General features: G+C 35.7%; 1 protein-coding gene across 9 annotated transcripts in view; it reads left to right on the top strand.

Moving 5' to 3' along the window:
- The window catches only part of ARL15 (ADP ribosylation factor like GTPase 15), a 429205-nt gene that overhangs the window by 192098 nt on the left and 215369 nt on the right, over positions 1-21738 (top strand). For all 9 annotated transcript variants that reach the window (XM_054555005.2, XM_054555003.2, XM_054555001.2 and 6 more), the window contains 1 exon segment: positions 8236-8444. In XM_054555005.2, the coding sequence (XP_054410980.1) occupies positions 8236-8444 (209 nt within the window).

Genomic DNA, 21738 nt, shown 5'->3' with positions numbered 1-21738 from the left:
GTCGGGAGAGGTGGCTAAGACCCAGCCCCTTTACCCCTAGCATCTATTCTGTGCTATAGCTCCCAGCGTTCCAGCAAGATTAAACTCTTGTTACCCACAGCTGTCTCTGGCTTGATAAACCCTCCTTTTGTGCATTATTATCTCTTTCTCTGTTTTACGTCCCACTCTGCCACTGGTGTTTCTCGTAGGCATCTCTCAAACTGTTTGTACTGGGGATTTCAAAATAAGGCAAAATAAGGTTCCTTTGCTGACTATCTTCTAGCCTTTGGAGGAAGGAAGAACTTTTTTTTCTTCTTTTCTCACAACATTTTCTTATGGTAGATTTCTAATAAATATAGAAATACCTTACTAAACTAATCTTTTAGGTTTTGCAGTTAGCAATACATCCAGGAGTGTGGGGGGTATTTGTTTGTGCTTGGCAGTTTGGACCTGGAGGAAGTGCAGGTGTGGGTGGATGGTACTGTTCAATGTAAGTATTAACAGGCAGTGAGTGGGAGACAGGGTCCTTCAACAACACAAAACCGCCTCAGGTAGTTTTTCTCAGGACTGTATAATAATTATTAATTGCTGAATCCAATCTAGACACTCTGCCTGACTTACGAAGCCATCCATATTCTGTTTTCACACTAGCCATTTACTTGTCACTAACTGAGATTTTCTATTTCACATTCATTCTCCTCACTGTGCCCCATAATCCACCTGTTCCTAATTTCCTCCAAGGTTATGCTCTGCTGCCCCCCCGCAACCTCGTTCGATGCCGTGTCTTCCCCTTCCCAACAATATCCATCTTAACCATTCTTTACAGCCTATGGCTCTTAAACATGCATGCTCATTTGAATAGAACATTCTGTCCCTTCCCGTTTCACTGGAGCCTCTCACATTTTCTGGGAAGCAGCACCATGTAGTGGAAAAGAACACATGGTCTTTGGAGTCAGATAATCCAGAGTTCTATAGATCTGCCACTTACTTGCTGGACTTCAAGCAAAACGCTTGTCTTCTCTGTCTCAATTTCTTCTTCCATTAAATGAGGATAATAAAGCCTAAAGAGTTAAATGAGATGACGTCTATAAATACCTTACAAGGTTAGATACAATGTGGTATGTAGGTGTGGTAGGGGTGGGTGATGACTATATGTTGATCATCTTTTATTTCCCATGTGGATATTCATAGCAGATCTCACTGTAGTCTGGGGACTTTGATTTTCTCCAGCTCAACAGTAACCATTGTCTTTTTGACTCTTAGTTTTTTGACTGTTTGAAAAGTGAAATAGGAAAGTACATCTCCCTTTAGATTGAAATCTTTATATATTTAAACTTTGTCTTGACTATTTAGTGGGAGGGCTTAAATTACTTTCCTGTACTTTGGCTTGTTTTGTTGTATGGGTGGGAAAGTCCATAATAAAAATTTGAGTTTAGATATGTATGTCTTAGTCCTGCCTGAATTCTTAGTTGTTTATTTAAAAAAAAAAAAAAAAAAAAAAAGATTGAGTCTGTTTAAAAGACGAAAAAAAGTCCAAAGAATCACCAATCTAAAAGGCTGAGGTTTTGTAGGTGGGAGGAGTTTAAAAAGAATTTAAAAGTATTGCTTTTCTCTTTCTCCTTTTCATCTCCCATGTTGGGAAGCATTCCTCTTAAAGTGTTAATAATACTGCTGAGGTAACTTGTGTTCTAAGGCTACAACATTCACTAACATTCGAATACCCACTTACAATTCAAGTTCTCCAAAATTGGCTTGTTTATGGGTCTCCAGTCCCACTGAGTTTTCCAGAAGGAATTTATTCTTACCTACTTGTAATTTTTTAAGACTGTGGTAAGATGATGGAAAGAGGAGAACAGCTGAGCTTCTCATCCTGACTCTTCTACCACCACAGTGTGGCTGGCAGCAGTCTTGGTTGGCCTGTTGCAAAGTCCTTCAGCAACTGCCCTCTGGGAACCCACTGTTGGATAGCCCCTCCTATACCAGCAAGGCCCTGTGCTCTTCCTTTCAAAGACAGGATGAGATCTCTGTATCTGCTCCTGTCTTAGTGGTTTCTAGCAGTCTCTTATGTCAGCAGTCACTTATGGAAATGTCTAGAGCGGCACTATCCAATGTGGTGTTTTAACTTTAAATAGATGAAACAAACAATTCAGTTTCTTAGTGACACTAGCCACGTTTCAAGTGCTCAATAGCCATGTGTGGCTGGTGACCACCATACTGGAAAGCACAGATGTGGAATATTTTCATCATTGCAAAAATTTCAACAGGACAGCAGTGGTCTAGAGATCAGATTTTCCACAGGGATAACTTTGAGTACCTGTTTTTATTGTTGATTCCTGAATATCCCTATTTTTAAGCTCATTGGTTACATCTTTCAAAGAACTACTCTAAGGAACCTATTCATAGCCTTTTAATTTAACATGAGGGAACCTGGCATCTTTTTGGTTGCAAATTCTGCTAAAATTGGCTTGAGTAACAGGCATTTACTGTGCTCACATAACAAGGAGTCCTTATAATGTATGTAGGTGGTTGGTTCTGCTGCTCAGGGATATGCTCGAGGACCCAGGCTCTTTCTCTTTTCCTATTCTGTCATCCTCAGTGTGTAGATATGTCTCCTTCAAGATTGCTAGAAGGCTGATGCTGTTCAAAGATTCAGCTTAACACTCAACAAAATCTAAAAACTGTAAGAGAAGTGGCTTTCTTTGGGCATCTCTTTTTATTGAGGAGCTAAGTCTTTTTCAGAGGTTCTCCGCAGACCTTTGCAGACCTTTGTTAGGTCCCAGTTGGTCAGATGAGTACCTGGGATTTTTAACCTCTATGATGATAGGCTGGCTTCACTGTGAGCAGTATAAAGACTGAAATTTTTGTCTGTTTCCTGCTGTTTCCTCAGCACCTAGGGTGGTGCCAGGTGCTCAGTAAATATCTGTTGGATGGATGTATTAATAAATAATGAGAGGATGTGTTAACATCTGTAGTGTGCCACAGAAATGAATTTACACAATGAGGACTTGTTATGCTCCTGTGTTCTCCCTCTACTCTTATTGTGGTACCTTGAGCCAGACTCTGCTGCTTGGCCCTCCTGATGAGCTTACATTCCCAAGTGTTTATTCCAACTTTTAGTGAGGCAACATTGGATGTTGGATAATTAGGACATTTGGCAACACCCTCACCCAGCCCCACTACTGTTAGGACTACCCCTTTGCTTTTTAATCTAAATGTACAAATCATAGACCAGGTTTGAGTTTGCTCTTTAACCATGTTATGTTGCAATTGCAGTCAGAAAACTAAGTCAAAAAGACAATGGTTACTGTTGAGCTGGAGAAAATCAAAGTCCCCAGACTACAGTGAGATCTACTGTGAATATCCACATGGGAAATAAAAGATGATCAACATATAGTCATCACCCACCCCTACCACACCTACATACCACATTGTATCTAACCTTGTAAGGTATTTATAGACGTCATCTCATTTAACTCTTTAGGCTTTATTATCCTCATTTAATGGAAGAAGAAATTGAGACAGAGAAGACAAGCGTTTTGCTTGAAGTCCAGCAAATAAGTGGCAGATCTATAGAACTCTGGATTATCTGACTCCAAAGACCATGTGTTCTTTTCCACTACATGGTGCTGCTTCCCAGAAAATGTGAGAGGCTCCAGTGAAACGGGAAGGGACAGAATGTTCTATTCAAATGAGCATGCATGTTTAAGAGCCATAGGCTGTAAAGAATGGTTAAGATGGATATTGTAGGGAAGGGGAAGACACAGCATCCAACATTACATACAGAGCATGGCATTTTCAGTCACTAGACTAAGAGTGGCCTTAGCCTGCTGTAAGACATCACTTCCTGTGTTTGTTACTTCTTTTGGATTTGGTTTGGGAGTTGAGAATGTGGTCATCAGACAGGTGTCCCTAACCTTCCCAGTTAGGCTCACTCCTCAAAGCACCTGGCAGCTGGACTGATGACACAGCCATTTCTTATTTTAATCTGGTAACTAAACCATGGCCCACTAAGCTGGACTGAACAACCGCATACCATTCTTCATCTCGTTGCTGGTGAAGTGCCCTGGTCTCGGTATGGGTTAGGTTGCTGCTGACCAAAGCCATGTGCAGAAGGCAAAATGGGAATTTAGAATTCCAAGTACAGCATTGATGATGAAAGGAATGCTGAGACTGGGCACAAGACTGTAGCAGGAGATTAAAGAAAAGGATCTTTTCACTATTAATATATTATTCATACATTGTGTCATATAAGGGACATTTTTTAAAGTTATGGTATTTCTCTTTGGGGGTGTGTGTGTGTGTGTGTGTGTGTGTGTGTGTGTGTGTGTCTCACTATTTTCAGGTACCGTATGTACTCCTAAATGTGGCCAATGAAAACATAGTTTCTCATTGAAAGAGTTGACTGCAGAAGTTGAATTTCCTGGTGTCCTGTGTGTTTCCAAGGGACAAGCTCTATTAAAACATGCAACCAAATTCTCTTTATACCTGACTCACTGGACACCATCTAATGTGTGGATGTATTTGCTCCGCCTGCTATATTTGCAGGCCTCATTGTAATTTGTATTACTTTGCAGGATTTGATGGTTTCAGTTAAGAGGAATAATGGCTTTCTAAATATCTCTTTAGGTCCTAGCTCAGAGACTTGTATGGATGGAATAGGTACTTAATAACTATCCATTGAATTAACCAGTTGGGAAATGTTTTTGGACATATTTCCATTAATGTATGTAGGCATTTACTTACCTTTTGTTCCAGTAGGGTTCCATTTCTTTTCTCCTAGCTTATGTGGTAATATAGTTCTTTATTTAGCCTCATTGCCCTTTTAGTCCATGATCTCTATCTCAATCACATTAGACCTAAATGTATTTATTAGGTGTGTAACCTTGGGCAAGTTACATAATCGTTTTGTGTTTTGGTTTCCTTGTTGATAAAATGAGATTGATAACAGTATTTACCTCATGATAGTCATTAGACTGTCATGGGTAAGTGATTTAATATACGTAAAAACACTTTGAGCAGCCACCATTCATGTATTCATGTCAGAACTACATTAGTTTGTCAATTGCAGCCATTAGTTTTCTGTGGACACAAACTCAACGAAAGCATTCTGTGGGCATTAGTTGGCTATGTGGAATTTACAATAAAGCGTGCTGCATTGAGTCTTACTATGAAAACTGTGCTGCACATCCTTTATGTTAGTGAAATTTATAACAAGCTTGTGTACAGATACACATGCACACTATTTTTGTTGTTTTAAACACTTACCACCGGGCAACACTGCCTCCAGTTTTGTCCCTCTGCTTATGGATGGTTCTCGAGTATATGGATAGTGTCTGGATGTAGCCTGTAGCAGATGCTGTTGGTATCCTACCCAGATCTCCTTTACTGGGCCAGCGCATCCATGTCCCAGCTGCTGCGGGTATTGGCTGCTAATGACTCACACCTGTACTCTTCTCCAGAGGCCTGCCCTTGGCTGACAGTAATTGCACCAACCAAATATGTTTGGGAGATTATGAGATCATGCCCCAATCTCCTCCTGCTCCCCAGGGATGGCTAGTGACTATACAAGGGTATAATAGCCCAGCCCCCTTGCCTTTGGACTAGACAACTTCTGTGGTTCAATCCGTGCTCTAGAGTTCCTCATCACATCAAGCTGAGGCTAGATTTCTGAAACAATATCTTTGCCTAGCTTCTTCCCCCATTCTAGCTTACTTCTTTCACTTCTAGTTTCTCCTGACAGCACTCCCTCTAAATCAGGTGTACAAGAAATGCCATCTCAGGCTCTGTGTCTAGGGAACCGGACCTAAGATGTTACTTATCTCAGCACCCCTGCTGTTTCCTTAGTTCCACCACCACCTAAGCAATGAATTCCCTATATTAAATAATCTCTGGCTTAAACTTCCTCTTTATTTTTGTTTTGTTTTCTTAGTTGGTCCCTGCTTGATATGCATCAACCCTGCTCATATCGCATGTCTTCACATATTTAACATTACTCAACATCAAATGTCCTTGATCCTCTTATTAAATATATACCTAGTTATTTTCGTATAGTATAATGGTGAAATCACAGATTTTAGGACCTGAAAATTAGTTTCAAAGCCTTAGTCAATTATACTTCCCTCCTTAGATTGTTGTAAGAATTGTATGAGCTTTTCTTTTTAAAACACTTAGTACCTGGAAGATAGGAAGTGTTTAATAAATGGGAGCTGTTTGGCTACTGATATTATTCTTTCAAGAGATTTGCCCCCCCAGGCACCATGGTGTGTGCCTTTAGTCCCAGCTACCCAAGAGGCTGGTGCAGGAGAATCACTTGAGTCTTAAGTCCAGCCTAGGCATCATTGCGAGAACCCATCTCAAATTTAAAAAATGAAATTAAAAAAGAATTGCCCCACTTTAGATGAAATGCCTATCTCTTGCTCCCAGAGGACCTAATGAGTACCTCTATGACAGCACTTTCTTGTGCTCTATTATAATCTTTGAGTTTTCTTTTCTATTTCTCCCAGAAAATATAAGCTGCTCAGTGTCATCAGTAGTGTGTTGGCTCTCTGGGAGAGGAAAGGACTTGATATGTAGGATTTGCTGATTTCCATAGTGACAGTACTTTCACCCTGATTGATTTCAAGCTACCAACAGGATGTCACTGAGCGCAGAGTTGGGAAGAGAAGCAAACAGGTGACCCTTGCCAGCCAGGACACACCAAACTGCAGTCCCCACTGTTTCCCTAACACATAACATAATATGTCAAACATAGGAGCTAGATGTTCAGTGGATGACTAAAATACAGTTATTAACTGGTTAGGACTTGATCATATGCAATAAATTGGTGAAATTCCTTGAAATCTAATTGTCATTATATGACCAGTAGCACCCCTTTCCTACACATGCACATATATTGCTCCTCCTATTCTTGAATGAAAGTAATGAAAGCAGTCACCATGATGTAATGGGAAGTGCCTGTGCCTTCCCTGGGCAGGTTGTCTACTAACTCATGCAAATCCCAATTTTGTGATTTATTAGATACGTGACAAAGGATCACTTACTTTACCTCTCTCTGCCTCAGTTTCCTCACAGAGTTGGACTAAATCATCTCTAGAGTTTGTTCTAGTCTCAAATTTGTAAAGCTTAATTAGTATATAATTTTACTCCCTCATTCCCTCAATTTTCATTATTCCAGTACTGAACTTTGAGTTAGATGTTGTGCTATATAATGGAAATACAAAGAGGAATACTACATGACATGCCTTGGCTGATGAGACTCTCCATGTGGTGTTGTTGCCTTTTTTTTTTTTTTTCTTGAGATGGAGCCTTGCTGTGTTGCCCAGGCTGGAGTGCAGTGGCGCGATCTTGGCTCACTGCAACCTCCACCTCCCGGGTTCAAGCGATCCTCCTGCCTCAGCCTTAGCCTCCCAAGTAGCTGGGATTACAGGCACCCGCCGCCACGCCTGGCTAATTTTTGTATTTTTAGTGGAGATGGGGTTTCACTGTGTTGGCCAGGCTGGTCTTGAACTCCTGACCTCAGGTGATTCACCTGCCTTGGCCTCCCAAAGTGCTGAGATTACAGGTGTGAACCACCGCGCCCAGCCTCTCCATATGTTTTTTGTTTGTTTGTTTGTTTTTTTAATAAACATCTTATCTCATTGAGACCATAAGTCATCTGTTATTTTTCCTCATGGGTTACGAAGCCAAACAGAATCATATAATTGTATCAAAGGCCATGATTTTAGTTTTTCACAAACTTTAGCACTTTGACACGTAGAGCTATTGTGCTAATAACTCTCTAGGTGAAATTAAACAAGGCTGTCCTGATCAGCAAGCAGTTCCGTTAAAAAGTATCACCAAGCTAATGTTAATGGTTTGGAAAGAAGCCTTGGTGGATGTCTAGGCCATGCAGTTCTCTGAGGCAGGTTCAGTCTCAATTTGTAGTGAGTGTAGTTCATTTGAGAGTATTAAAGTCTGAAAATATCCTTTTGAGTTTAAGTCTAGGAAGTATTTATCCTGGTTCTCTCACACACATTTTTATATAAAAGTCATTAAGAATGGCTTAGATTTTGTGTCTTCCTTCAAGGCCAAATCTACCTGTTGGCTCTACTGCCTTCTTTGTTCCCATCCACTGTGATCTCTGCCTTTTCTAAATTCCTGTTCTAATCCATACCACAGAGTTTAGCACTTAATTTTTAAAAGATACATTGATTTCCAGTAGGAATTACTGTTGGTGAAAGCTCTTTTTAAAACGAAAATTTGTTTTGTTTTTGACAGGGGCTGATAATATCCGGAAATACTGGAGCCGCTACTACCAAGGATCTCAAGGGGTAATATTTGTATTAGACAGTGCCTCTTCAGAGGATGATTTAGAAGCTGCTAGAAATGAGCTGCACTCAGCTCTTCAGCATCCACAGTTATGCACTTTACCCTTTTTAATATTGGCCAATCATCAAGACAAGCCAGCAGCTCGCTCAGTACAAGAGGTATGTCTCATTAACATGACAACTCTTTGTCTTCCTTGCTTGTACTTTTGCTGCCACGTTGGAACCTGGAAAAATGCGTATAATTAGGAATGTGCTGGTTATGCTGCTTTCAGCATGAAACCTTAGTTTTCAGAGGAAGCAGAAAGCCTATATCAATCTGTTAGCACTTGTTTACATACCTAACCCTACTTGGAGAGCATAGAGTTGTCTAGCTATTTAGCAATGGTTAAAAGATGTTTCTGGTTATATTTTTCATCTGTTTTGAGGGGCTAAAGACCTGGTTATTTAGTGTTTTAACCTGTGGACTTAGTTCGTTCTCTTCTTCAGCTTTTCTAGGAACATATCATGAGTATTTCCATGCATTACTCACCTTCAGATGTCATGTTCTTGTTCCTCTGAAGTGTTCAATGTTGACTAGGATTAATGGATCCTATTCTGTAATCTGCTAGGCTGAAAATTGATGTCTTGTCTTGCAAATTCCATGCCATCAAATACATTTTAACATGGAACCAATGTTTATCTTCCTCATTTAATTTTATTTCTTAGCTTGTATCTCTCCTATAAAAGCATGAGACTAATTCTGGGCAAATAGAGCCTCAGCCAACAGAGCTTCTGATTCATGGTACTACAGTAATGAGATACGTGAATAATTTTTAAAACTTAAATTATAGTGAATTATAACGTAAGTACAGTGAAATCAAAACTCTTGATGTATTCCTTTATACTTGTAACTTTCAGGATATGATTTCCCCTCTCCTTCAGAAAATTGCGTGCTTCCTCAAGTGATTTTGGAATGAGATGATTAATATGAACAATCTTGCCCTTCAGCCTGAAAAGTAAATGAGGAGCCAAGGACATAACATGTTCTAACTCCAGACCTCCCTCACACTTAGTGTGTGACCCACGGCAGATAGCCTATTCCTGTGCCTGGCTTCTCACCTCTAAAATGAGAATAATGCAATTTATTATGATAAGTTAATAGGATTAATTTGGATAATTTACTTTGAAGTTTAAACACCTAAGTAGAAGAACCATATAAATAGAGTTTTTATTCAAATTTTAGAAACACAGTAAAAAAAAAAAAAAAAAAAAAAGAAAGGCAAGGACCTATTATTCAACAGACAGAGCTCATATCTCACTTTAGTTGCCTCATTCAGCATTAAGTACGTAGCACCTTTTAAAGAATAGAATTTAAAAAATACCTGATAGATAATATTAAGTAATTAAGTAAAAAATAGCAATAAAAATCTATTCAGAAAGTCATTAATGTGAAGATCTTCAGCATTATAATGATGGTGTCTCCTAATGTGCTTTTAAGACCTTAGTTTGTAAATCTTTTAACTTCTCAGCATCAGTTTTTCTGCCTATAGAGTAGATATAATAGTACGTAATGAAGGGTAGTTTATGATCATAAGGTCGTTTGCTGAGAATGCATTGTTATTCAGCTATTCATTCTAAAAAATCTGGTAATATGTATGTGTGTACTACTACATGTAGACAGTATAATGTGTGTATGTAATATATACATAATACATATACACATTGATAAAACATAGATATAAGTGCCATTTTAACTTCAGATAACTTTATTCAAGTTATTTGCAATATCTGAAAAAAGATTTTCTTTTCTTTCTGCTTTTAAAGTTATGAACCTGTGTATCTGTTTTCCTTAGACATCATATAATTGAAAGTAATGTATCTTTAAACCTAACATATGACTTATGGTTACCCTCCATAGGAATGAAAGATGATCACATTGAATAAAGGAAGCTTTTAGCAATTAATTGCTTCTGAGTATTCCGTGTGTGTGTTGGCTGGCTATCTTTCCTAGGTAAAGAGCAAATATCTTTTTCCTTCTTTTTGTGATTCATCTTTCAGTAAGACTGATGGTTATAAATGTAGCGTTGTCATAGATATGGTCTGAAAATGATTCTAAACTTGTGTATACTGGAGCATATGTGGCTTTGAGTTTCCTTTTTATTTGTATCCATTTTAAATTTACTTTTCTCAAAACTTTTGCTTGTAATGGAATTTGCGTAATACCAATATGGGGACTGCTTTAAGTGAAGCATTTTTCCCCATGATTAAATAAACACATACCATACAGGTGTGTGTCTACACTTTAGACTGCTTTAATGGGAGATACATGGGCTCATTCCATTATAGGTCTTGAAGTTTATGGAAGCACAGTGACATGGTTATACTTACTTTGGGTCTGGCCTAAAAAGAAAAGGATACATCCTAGATTTTTCCCATTTGTTGGTGACAAAGAAGTTTCTCTGTGTAGTGTATTAATATGCCTTGTTGAAATGCTCTCAGGAATGTTTTAAGAATTAAATCAGTACCTTATTGTTAGCATAAAAATGGAGTTGTGGAACTGAATCTTAAACATTTTGTAAACAATAACTTTAAAATTGTTGGGAGCAGGCATTGGTGTTATAGAAGAGGCAGTAGAAGATTGAAAAGTGAGCAAAGTCATGTGTTACTAGAAATATATTTAGATAACCGTCGTCTTTTTATTCTCTCTTTCTTAAAGGTGTTGCACATCCTGTGCCCTATTGCTGATAAGCATTCTTACTCATTTGCACCTGCTAATTTGTGTATGTTTTATGGAATCTCCCAATGCTAAAAAGATGGTATTTTAATCTGCAAAATACTTGTGAATTTTAGGCAAAATTCTGATCTGTCAGAATCAAGGAAGATGCATTCAATTTACCAAAAAGCACTAAAGTTTGATTCAGTTAGAAAAGATAATCAGTCATAAAGGCTATTGATTCTTCTTCTCACTCCACTGAAATTATTACGTTTTATGTTTAATGCAGAAAATGTGCAATAATTTATCCTGTCACTGGAGTGAAACTTTACAAACACACTATTGCTTGATGAGCATGTCTGGATACTGTTGACTGTAGAAGTGGGGAGAAGCCGGTGAAATTCAAAAGAGAAAGTTGAATTATCAGTGGGACTCCAAAGAGAATAAAAATCATAAGGAAGTTATATATGTAGTCCCTTCCCCTTCTATGAGTGTTGCTATGTTTGTGTGGAGCACTGAATTAAGAAATGAAGACAATGGTTAAAATTACTATGTAACCCACAGACAGAGGGCAACATGCCCAATTATTTTCTTGCCCTTTCAGAAGCAAGTGGAGTCTTGTAAATTACATATTTTTTCTTTCTGTAATATACCTGGTAATGACCTGGGTTTAACTTACCAGAATTTTAAGATTTTATGTCTTGAGAGCTGATAGTGAAAACATGTATTTTTAAACAAGCTTAAAGAAAAAAACAACAACAGCAAAACACTAGGAAAAAGAACACCCTTTACATACTGTCTGAAAGCCAAGCAATTCTTGCAACAGATGTTTGTTGTATTCACTTTGGGGAGGTGAATTCCAGAATTTACTCATATCAACTATTTTTCTCTATAGAAAGCATTCGAGAAAAATTTATTATTATGTCAAGTGGCCCACTTGGTACATAGGGAAAATTCTGATCTAATTTAAATGATAAAGCTATAAAATGAGAGAAATCTTAAGGGTAAATAGGTTGGTTTCTCATTTGTATTGAATTGTAATTGTATCTAATTTGTTTTACAACTCCCATAGGAGAGCATACTTCAGTTCTGAAGTTATTTAATAGATCAGGAGGATTTTATGAGAAGTTAAGTTGATATAGTAGCCAATAAATGTAATCCTATTTTCCTTCTACACAGTTGCTGATTGTGATTCTTTTGCCTCCTGGTTTTTAAAATCTTATTTTCATTTTATTTGACGTTGTGTCTTATAAAAGGACATGTTTTGTTAACATGAAACAGTCTATATTTTCTAGCAGTGTCATCTGATTTGATGTTTGTCTATATCCTTAATCCAAAAGTATTTAACTTTTTCAGAAATAGTATATCAAAAGTACAGTGTTAACTATTTGTTGAATATTTTCTATTAAAGCAAATACTAATTGAGAAATATGAAGACTGTGAAACAGAGTTTTGAAGCAGAATTATAAGGTTGAATGACTCTATTTGTTCCACGGCTCATTAACACAGGAAAATACAGCTTCTAAATTAGGGTGTCAACATTAAAGTTAAAATTTGTGATCAGGCCATTTCTCAATTTTTATGCAATTTTAATTCAGTTGGTTATTATGACGTGCATAGAACTTCGTGTTATGTTTGAAAAACAAAATACAAATGCGAGAAAAGTATTTGCAAGTATTTTTGTAATGATATAAACATTACTGGTTTTTTAGACCATGTTTTATTTTGGTTATAAATATTCAGATTTTTTTGAACAATGCATTCATTACTCTGTGCCATGAAGAGTTTATTTAATCTTCACTTTTTAGTATTAGACATCTTCTGTAAGAGGGTGCTAGTATGTTTCTATGGTATTTATCACATTTAATTATAACTACTTATTTATAGATGATTAGTTCTACATTGTGTACTTTTTTTTTTTCCTTTCTACAAAGGATCAGACAGAGTTTTGAAAGACTGAAATTCTTGGGCAATCTGTGTCTCTAGATAATAAACTATAGTTTAAATTATTTTATATTTATATTGCTTGATAACAGATCATTTCTTTTTTGGTAACTTTATGGAGTACTGAGTATCTTCTCTGACTTCATGTGACAAATCTTTTATTGAAAAATGCGAAGCAGTGTTTAAATCGTGTAAAATACTTAGCTTAATTTAATAAAACTTTGTGTATGTGTAGAAAAATGTGTTTGTAAAACAATCATTGGAAAGTGTCATATACTTTAAATCTTAAGAGTTTTCCAAGTATCTTGACCTGCCTCTTGGCAGCATTTTAGAATACTGATTTGATTTCACATGGAGCAGTGTACATACCTATGGTGTGAGCAGTTTGAAAATTCCCCTATGGGACGTGTACTTATTCTAAAATGATATGAGAGATACAAACTGTTTTTTGTTCATTCCTTACAGATGTACTGCACGCTGTTACAATTAAATATTGAGGAAACAATGAGAGGGTTTGGAAGTCAATTTTCCACTGAATGACTCAGCTATCTCTTGAAAATATTTATCAAGAGAAATAAATATTTCTGAATTAGCAATCATTTCATTAGGTATAAGAATGTCATTATTTTAAGTGTATTTTGAAGAGCAACTTTTAAGCTGAAAGTACTAAAACAGCCAGAATATTTTATTTATTATACATTCATTCATTTATTTCTATATGCATTCTTTGAGAAAATTAATTTTGTATACCTGATTTTTTTGATTCTATGTCTATCCACCTTGATCTCACTATTTTTTCCTCTGTATACCTGTGTTTCTTGCATCTACCAAGCAATATGATTAAAGTGTGCCTTGTCCACCAAAATTTCCATGAACAAATACGTTATATAAGAAAGGTCCATTTTATCAAGCAAATTATTTAGATGAGGGTAATAATACATCTCAAAATATGTCAATGTATATACAAAAAGTAATTTATTATGTTCTCTTTTAAAACCCCCATTCCTTTCCACTATCTTCCTTTCTTCAGTTACATACATATCTTCATTTTATGTAAAGTGAACATTTTGAAGCCTCTTTCAATTCTCACTCTTTTTTATTCTCCTCTTCTAGACTTTTCACAGTCTCCTTCTCCCACTTCTGCCTCTGCAGTGCTTCTCAGAGTTTCCTAATAGTTTACACCCCCAGATCTCCTCTTTTCTCACTATTTTTCAACACAGAGCAGAACAAGCAAACTTCCTATCGATGTTTCATGATAACCATATTTTAAAACCTTCTAATATTAATAATCTTTTAATCCCTTCTGGAATGGAATGTAATTCCACAGATCTATGTTAATGTGCATCGGATTCCTTTTTCTTCACTCACTTATGCTTATCTACCACTCACTATTCCTAATTCACTAGGAAAACCCCTGATATGGTTTAGCTGTGCCCCTACCTAAATCTCAACTTGAATTGTATCTCCTAGAATTCTCACGTGTTGTGGGAGGGAGCCAGGAGGAGGCAATTGAATCGTGGGGGCCAGTCTTTCCTGTGGTATTCTCGTGATAGTGAGTAAGTCTCACGAGATCTGATGGATTTATTGGGGGTTCCGCTTTTGCTCCTTCTTCATTTTTCTCTTGTCACCACCATGGAAGAAGTACCTTTCACCTCCCACCGTGATTCTGAGGCTTCCCCAGCCATGTGGAACTGTAAGTTCAGTTAAACCTCTCTTTCCTCCCAGTCTTGAGTATGTCTTTATTGGCAGTGTAAAAATGGACTAATACAACCCCCTCAAGATTATGTATTACATCAGGAAGTAGTCTTGAATGCCCATGCCTGAGTTGGGCTCTCTCATCTGATTTCCCTTGGCAACCTGCGCTTATCCAAATCATAATATTAGAATTTTGCTTATAACTTTTCTGTCTACTCCTTAAGGTTGTAAGTTTGTTGAAGGACAGGAATTACGGCTTGTTTATGTCTCTGTGGTCAATAAACAGTCAACCCTCCATATCTGTGAATTCTGCATTCATGTATTCAACCAACCACCAGTTGAAAATATTCGGGGAAAAACACCATTCTCTGAATTCAACATGTACAGTCTATTTGTCAATATTCCCTAAATAATACAGTATAACAACTATATACATAGCATTTACATTATTAGGTATTATAAGTAATCTAGAGATGATTTAAAGTATATGGGAGGATGTGCATAGGTTATATGATAATACTGCTCCATTTAATATCAGGGATTTATGCATCTCATATTTTGGTATCCATGGGAGATTCTGGAACCCATCCTCAAAAGATACCAAGGGATAACTGTATTTTGTTTGAAAGAGTGACTAACTCCATATCTTACCATACATCCTTTCTTACTGGCTTCATACCATCAACTTTATCCAGATTTCCTTACTCTCTCTTTACGCAAGCCAATGCATCTATTTTTATCCTTGAATATAAAAATTTTTATTTTCCTGAAACATCAAACCTGACCTGTTAGTATTGCTTACAAACCACATCTTCCTCGAATTCTCACCACTCTAATCATGTTAATACATAGTTTTAAAAAGATTCAACTTGTTAATTATCATATTTACAAATGTTTGATTTTGTTTCTACATTTGTGTTTGTCTATTTGTGGACTTTGTTTAACACCATATCAGGGTACTATTCTCTTTCCAAAATCCCTCATAGAAATTGGCTGGACATCTTGACCAAATGATATTCTTTTAATACATTTTTAAATAATTGCCTATATTTATCTTATAGAGCTTATTTTGTTTGCTAGCATCAAAATCTATTTTTTCCTGTTTAGATTTATCACATAGAGACTGGTACATAATGAAGCTCTAAGGGAACATAATGACATGGTTTTAAAGTGATGAATTCAATTTATTAAAAACAAATGAGGCCGAGGCAGGCAAATCACTTGAGGTCAGGAGTTCGAGACCAGCCTGACCGACATAGTGAAACTCTGTCTCTACTAAAAAGAGAAAAATTAGCTGGGCATGGTGGCACGCCCCTGTAGTCCCAGCTACTTGGGAGGCTGAGGCAGGAGAATTGCTTGAACTCGAGAGGTGGAGACTGCAGTGAGCCAAGATCACACAACTGCATTATAGCCTGGGTGACAGAGTGCAGCTCTGTCTCAAAAAACAAACAAATAAAAAAAAAGTAGCCTTTTAATTAATAAAATCATTTATTACGTAAGTGAAACTTAGAAGGATTTTTAAAAATTCTTATATTTAATATTTTGTATGCATATTTAAATATTTTATAATGAATCATAACTAGTAAAGTTAGAGACTGATTTTATCCAAACAATATTATTTGGCTACTTTCTAATCTTTTTGAGGTAGTATGTATTTGTGTTGTTGTAGTGGTGATCTTCACACTTTAGATCTGTATGTTAACATTACATTTTATAAAAATTAGCATTTCATTAATCCTCATTCAACAAAGGCAATGGCTGATTTGAGGCAAAAGTTTAAGGTACCCTTTCCTTGTCTCTTAGTTCCTTTCATTTATTTTTTTATTTGCAAAAGAGAACTCAGTTACTACACATTCCATAGCTTACAAAGTTAATAAAACATTTGTCGAGGTAAATTAATTTGAAAATAGACACATAGTTAATGTCAGTAAGGTACTTTGAAGATAAAAAGCACAATAAGCGTTAGTTATTATCATTATGATAATTATTATCATTATTATTATTACATAGTGTCTGCTTTAAAATACCCTTGGTTGCTCTGAGATGGCGGAGACTAATGAGAAGGGTTAATCTGTTGGATTTTATCCAGAACTAAGGATTTGAGACATAATGCACAAATGGTTTACTTCTTTTCTAAATGGAGCAAGAGATATATTTGTTTATTCCTTCCCCTGAGAAAACAGAAGCAAAACTTCCTCTTGATTCTGTAATGCAGAAGCATTGTCATTCATTTTGAATAGTTTTAATGTTTTCTTATATAATCTCTAAAAATATGTCTAAGAAGCAAATACAGGTCTTCTTAAAAGGTTCTGAAAACATAGCCATTGATTTCTACTTCACTATCTCTGAGTTGTGTGGAGCTTAAAATTATAATTTTTATATGTTAAAAAAGAATAGAGCATAATATGGGAAGAAAATATGAAATCTTAGTTCTTATTATAAAAATGAGAAATCATATCTTTGGGAAGTTATAAAAATAACTATAACTAATTATATAAATTAACCCCAATGAGAATATCTTAAGGAGGAATCTTTAGATTATTCTTTAGAGAGAAGACTTCAGCATTGAGCAAACTTCTTTGCAAGGTGCTGCAAATATTGGCATCACAAGTCACAGAGATGAAGGAAATATTGAAACATTTTAACAGGCGAATGTATGAAAGTCAAATGTACCCCCAGCCCCATAATCAGTAAGGCATTAGTGACATGTCTGAAGAAGACATTCCCTAATATTATTGCAAATTAAGTAATAAAAGACCTCAAGAGAATGAAAAGAGAAAAGGTGCCTGAAGCCAATGAATTACAATTGACAACCTAAAGGCAGTTGAAGAACCAATTGCTAGAGTGATTGCAAAGCTATTCATAATGTGCAGCAGACAGAGCACACCAGAAAGCTGGAACAATGCCTTCAGTTCAGCAATATTGCTTCAAAAGAATGGAAAGAGGGGAACGGGAAGAGCCACTGACCCTGAGACCAATTTCCAGGCAGCTGCACAAACTATATACTGTAATTAAAGGTTTTGACCAGTAATCACAGCAAAGCCAGACTACAGAAGTCTGGGGGAACCAGCAATGTTCATAATGAGGCAGACATCCTTAACTTAAAGCATGGAAAAAACAGGTAAGAAAGCTGGTCCATTTCTGGCAGTGACTTTGAAAAGTTCTGCTGTGTTAACACAAATACGAAAATCACATATTTTTGGCCTTGTTCCTCTGAGAACAAAAACATGTAATAAGAGATACCTGCTTTCATCTTTTGCGATGAATAGAATACTCTCCTACTTAGAAACAGGCTTTTTCTCCTTGCCACTTTATTTATTTTTTCCTTACCTATGAATTGCATGTGCCTTTGATGAAAACAGTGAACTGGACATGTACAATGGTACATATAATAGACTGAATGCAACTTAGAAGTGACCACTCTTCCAGTGTACATAGGCTCGGAAATCAACTAATCCAAACCTGAGTAATTTGTTTATAGTACCTCCTTTCACTTTTTTTGATTGGTATCTACAATCTCTCATTCTTTTTCTTTAATAATATATCTTTATATAGAATTTTATATTCAGCCATGACTGTGTTATTTCAATAGTCACATTACCACTTCGAGGATTTATATCATGAAAAAACGTTATCTAGTAGTTTTGAGTGAAGATATGATGCACACCTTCAATACCAATAAGAAGGTATACTACAGAGGTCTAATGAAGAAAAATATCTCATTTTGAAGGTACCACATAGCTTTCAACTGACTGGGCCTGTTATGGTCTTTGCTGTGTTTGTTATCACAGTATCTAATAGTGAAGTGGTACTTACCTTCTTTAGTAGAAATTCCAAGATCTAAATTGGCACACATATAAATATTTGACAACAAAAAAAAATTTACAAGTTTTTTACTAGGTTACAAAGGAGAAGAGTCAATTAGGGTTTAATTTTTTTTTTATTTAGGCTTATATCTTAATATGTTCAAGTATCTGGATTCAGTTGCCCTAAACAGAGTATACATAGATTTTTAGTTCATGCTACACCTGACGTAAGATTATGGGGCTATAATGTTTAGATGGTAATTAGCTCCATAAAATAACTGGGATTGTTTTCATAAATGAGAAGTTAAACCAATGGAGCCTTATTGGAAGAAGGTTCTACATATGAACTGTTAAATAATTTAGAAGTCACATAGAACAATATAATTTTAGCATGTAGAATTTGTAATATTTATTTTTTGATACTGGTTATGACTAATTATTTGTCAAGCCAAAGCAATTCTTTATTGAAAGGGGCCAGAGTGGAAAATCTGGGTAACTTGTGTACAGTTTAGACAAGGAGAACAAAGAAATAATGCAATGAAAATAAGAGCTTGTCAGGGGAATCCTTAGAGAACAGCTGGTTGAAGAATTACAGTTGTTAACTGTGCTATAAAAGAAAGATACTCTCTCATCATGCATTAGCATATTTCATTGAAGAGAAGACTGAATAATCATTAGAGGGATCCCGAAAAATAGGTCAAAGAAGATCTTGAGATGGAGGTACAATGTATATGCACAAAACAGTATTGTTACTGCTGTTATTATTATTATTATGGGAAAGCAAATCACTGTGTCCAGATAAATGTCCTGATTTTCCAAAACATGGCACAAATTGTTTAGAAAGAACACTTTCTTTCTTGTTATACATAAAGATTTACATTTTACTCAGTTTTCATATAGTTTCATTTAAAGTGGTATTTATTGGGCCAGACATGGTGGCTCACACCTGTAATCCCAGCAGTTTAAGAGGCCGAGGTGGGTGGATCACATGAAGCCAGGAGTTTGAGACAAGCCTGGCCAACATGGTGAAACTCATTCTCTACTACAATACAAAAATTAGCCGGGCGTGGTGGTGCACTCCTGTTAATTCCAGCTACTCGGAAGGCTGAAGCACGAGAATTACTTGAACCCAGGAGGCAGAGGTTGCAGTGAGCCAAGATCACATCACTGCACTCCAGTCTAAGTGACAGAGTGAGACTCTGTCTCAAAAAAAATAAAACAAAAAATAAAATAGTATTGGTCAAATTTATTGGAGAGTTAAGTGTAAATATTTGAATTATTTAAATGTTTAATATGTAAATTATTTAAGTAGACATCCATAAATATGGAAATACAGGTTTCTGCATATTTTGGATACCAATTTTCCATATTAACTTTGATGTTTTTCTTTAAGTATAAGTTGGGACATTTTTCTGTTTTCTTAACACTGGCTTTTTAATGACTTTTATGTTAATAAGGAAATTAAGTCCGTTTTTTAAGTGAAAAAACGAAAATAGATTTTAAGGCAAAGCATGAGGTCATCAGGTTACTTGAGTAATGAATGGCCTGTTACTGTTAATGGAAATGTTTTTGAGCACTATAGCTATCTTTTTTTCTTTACCAGAGAAGCTCCTTGTTTTCTTTTCATATTGTTAAATCTTTTAAACTGTATTAGCACAGTTTTCTGCTCTAGGGAAATACAGTCTTCTTTAATAATTCTGAATGTTGTAGTAGCCCTTCAATTATTTAGAACATTAGTTCTAGCAGTGTAGATGCAGAAAATATATTTTGTTGAAGCAATGACTGACTTTTAGGTCCTAGACATTGCTTTTTTATAAAACACTCAGTATGAATCTGTAATTTTGTAATTTCATCTGTTAAAAATGGAATACAAAAATTATAATTCTTTCATTATTTGTTTTTATTTGTACTCCAGATAGTCAAAATTTTGTCATATGTTTCTTTAGCCATGGTAATGCTGAACTGAAAAATATATATTATTTAGTTATATCATATTTTTAAGATGTTAAAGGAAGAGATGTGGCTGTAATGTGTGGGTTTACTTTCACCACAATTATTTTTAGAATAACAATTCTTCTCTCACTCATTTTGTTTACAAATATGCATACATTTGTAAAGAATTGTAGTTGAGATTGCTTGATCCATCCTCTGTCAATTAAGATTGTATGACTAACCAAGGTTCTATAGAAAGTGTATTTCTATCATTTTCATTTGGATCCCCATGTGATACTACATAATTTTTAAATCTTCATTCTTATTTTAATAATCAGCCTAAATGATTAATAAAGCCATGTGGTGCAATTTTACAAAAAGGTATATGCAGTGAAAAGTAGTTCACTTTTCTACTCAAGTGCCCTGTTCAGCTCTAATTTACAATTCTCAGTCTGAAACCAGGCTGCTTTATTACTAAACTTTGAATGTCAAAAGGTTAGAAATGCCAACTTAATGAATTTTCTTTAGCAACAAAATGAAACATAGACTATATATTAATATAGTCCATATTTGAATTCATTAAATTCCTTCAAATTTAGTGATTTTCTTAAAGATGGTACTTCTAAAACACTTTTAAGAAAATTAATTTGAATAGTTTAATCTCTAACTTGTTACCAAGGTATGAATTTTTAGCAGTTTACTGAGTCAAATGAGGGAGAGGACTTAGAGGAACCATGTGCAGTAATTTCATAATTTATTTGTGATTGCGTGAGGTAAACATCTAAGCAGTCATACTGCGTTTCTTATGAAAAATTTCAAACATATAGATAAGCATAGAAAATATCAGACAAACCCATCCAACCCGTTACCCATGATAAAATGTTAACATTTTATCATGTTTGTTTCAGATCTTTTCTTTAAAGAACCAAATCATGAAAGCTGCATTTAAAGCCCCTTCCTTTCCCTTCCTCATCATTTTCGCATCCTTTCTCCTTCAGAAGCAAGAAATATCTTAAAGTTGGTGTATATCTTTCCCAGTGTACATTTCTATGCTTTGACTACATATGCGTGTGTCTCTAAATAATATACGATAATGGTTTGTGTGATAAAAATGTATATAAGTGATGCCTTACAGCATTTTAAAAAATGTTCTGCTGTTTTCTTTATATTTAAATTATTTCTAGATTTTTTGTGATTATAAACAAAGCTGTTGATAAATATCTTTGTACATGTTTCCTTGTATATGCAAGCATTTCTCAAGTGAATACATGTAAAATTGCAGCTACAGGGTCACAGGACATACCCAAGTTTAACTTGATGAATATTTAACTTGGCACTTTGGTTTGGAGATGACAAACAGTAAGACTCGGAAGTCAGAACTTTT

The sequence above is a fragment of the Pongo abelii genome, chromosome 4 (genome assembly GCF_028885655.2).
Source record: "Pongo abelii isolate AG06213 chromosome 4, NHGRI_mPonAbe1-v2.0_pri, whole genome shotgun sequence".
Lineage (NCBI taxonomy): Eukaryota > Metazoa > Chordata > Mammalia > Primates > Hominidae > Pongo > Pongo abelii.
The sequence above is the reverse complement of the archived record's forward strand: the minus strand, read 5'-3'. Positions and strand labels throughout refer to the sequence as shown.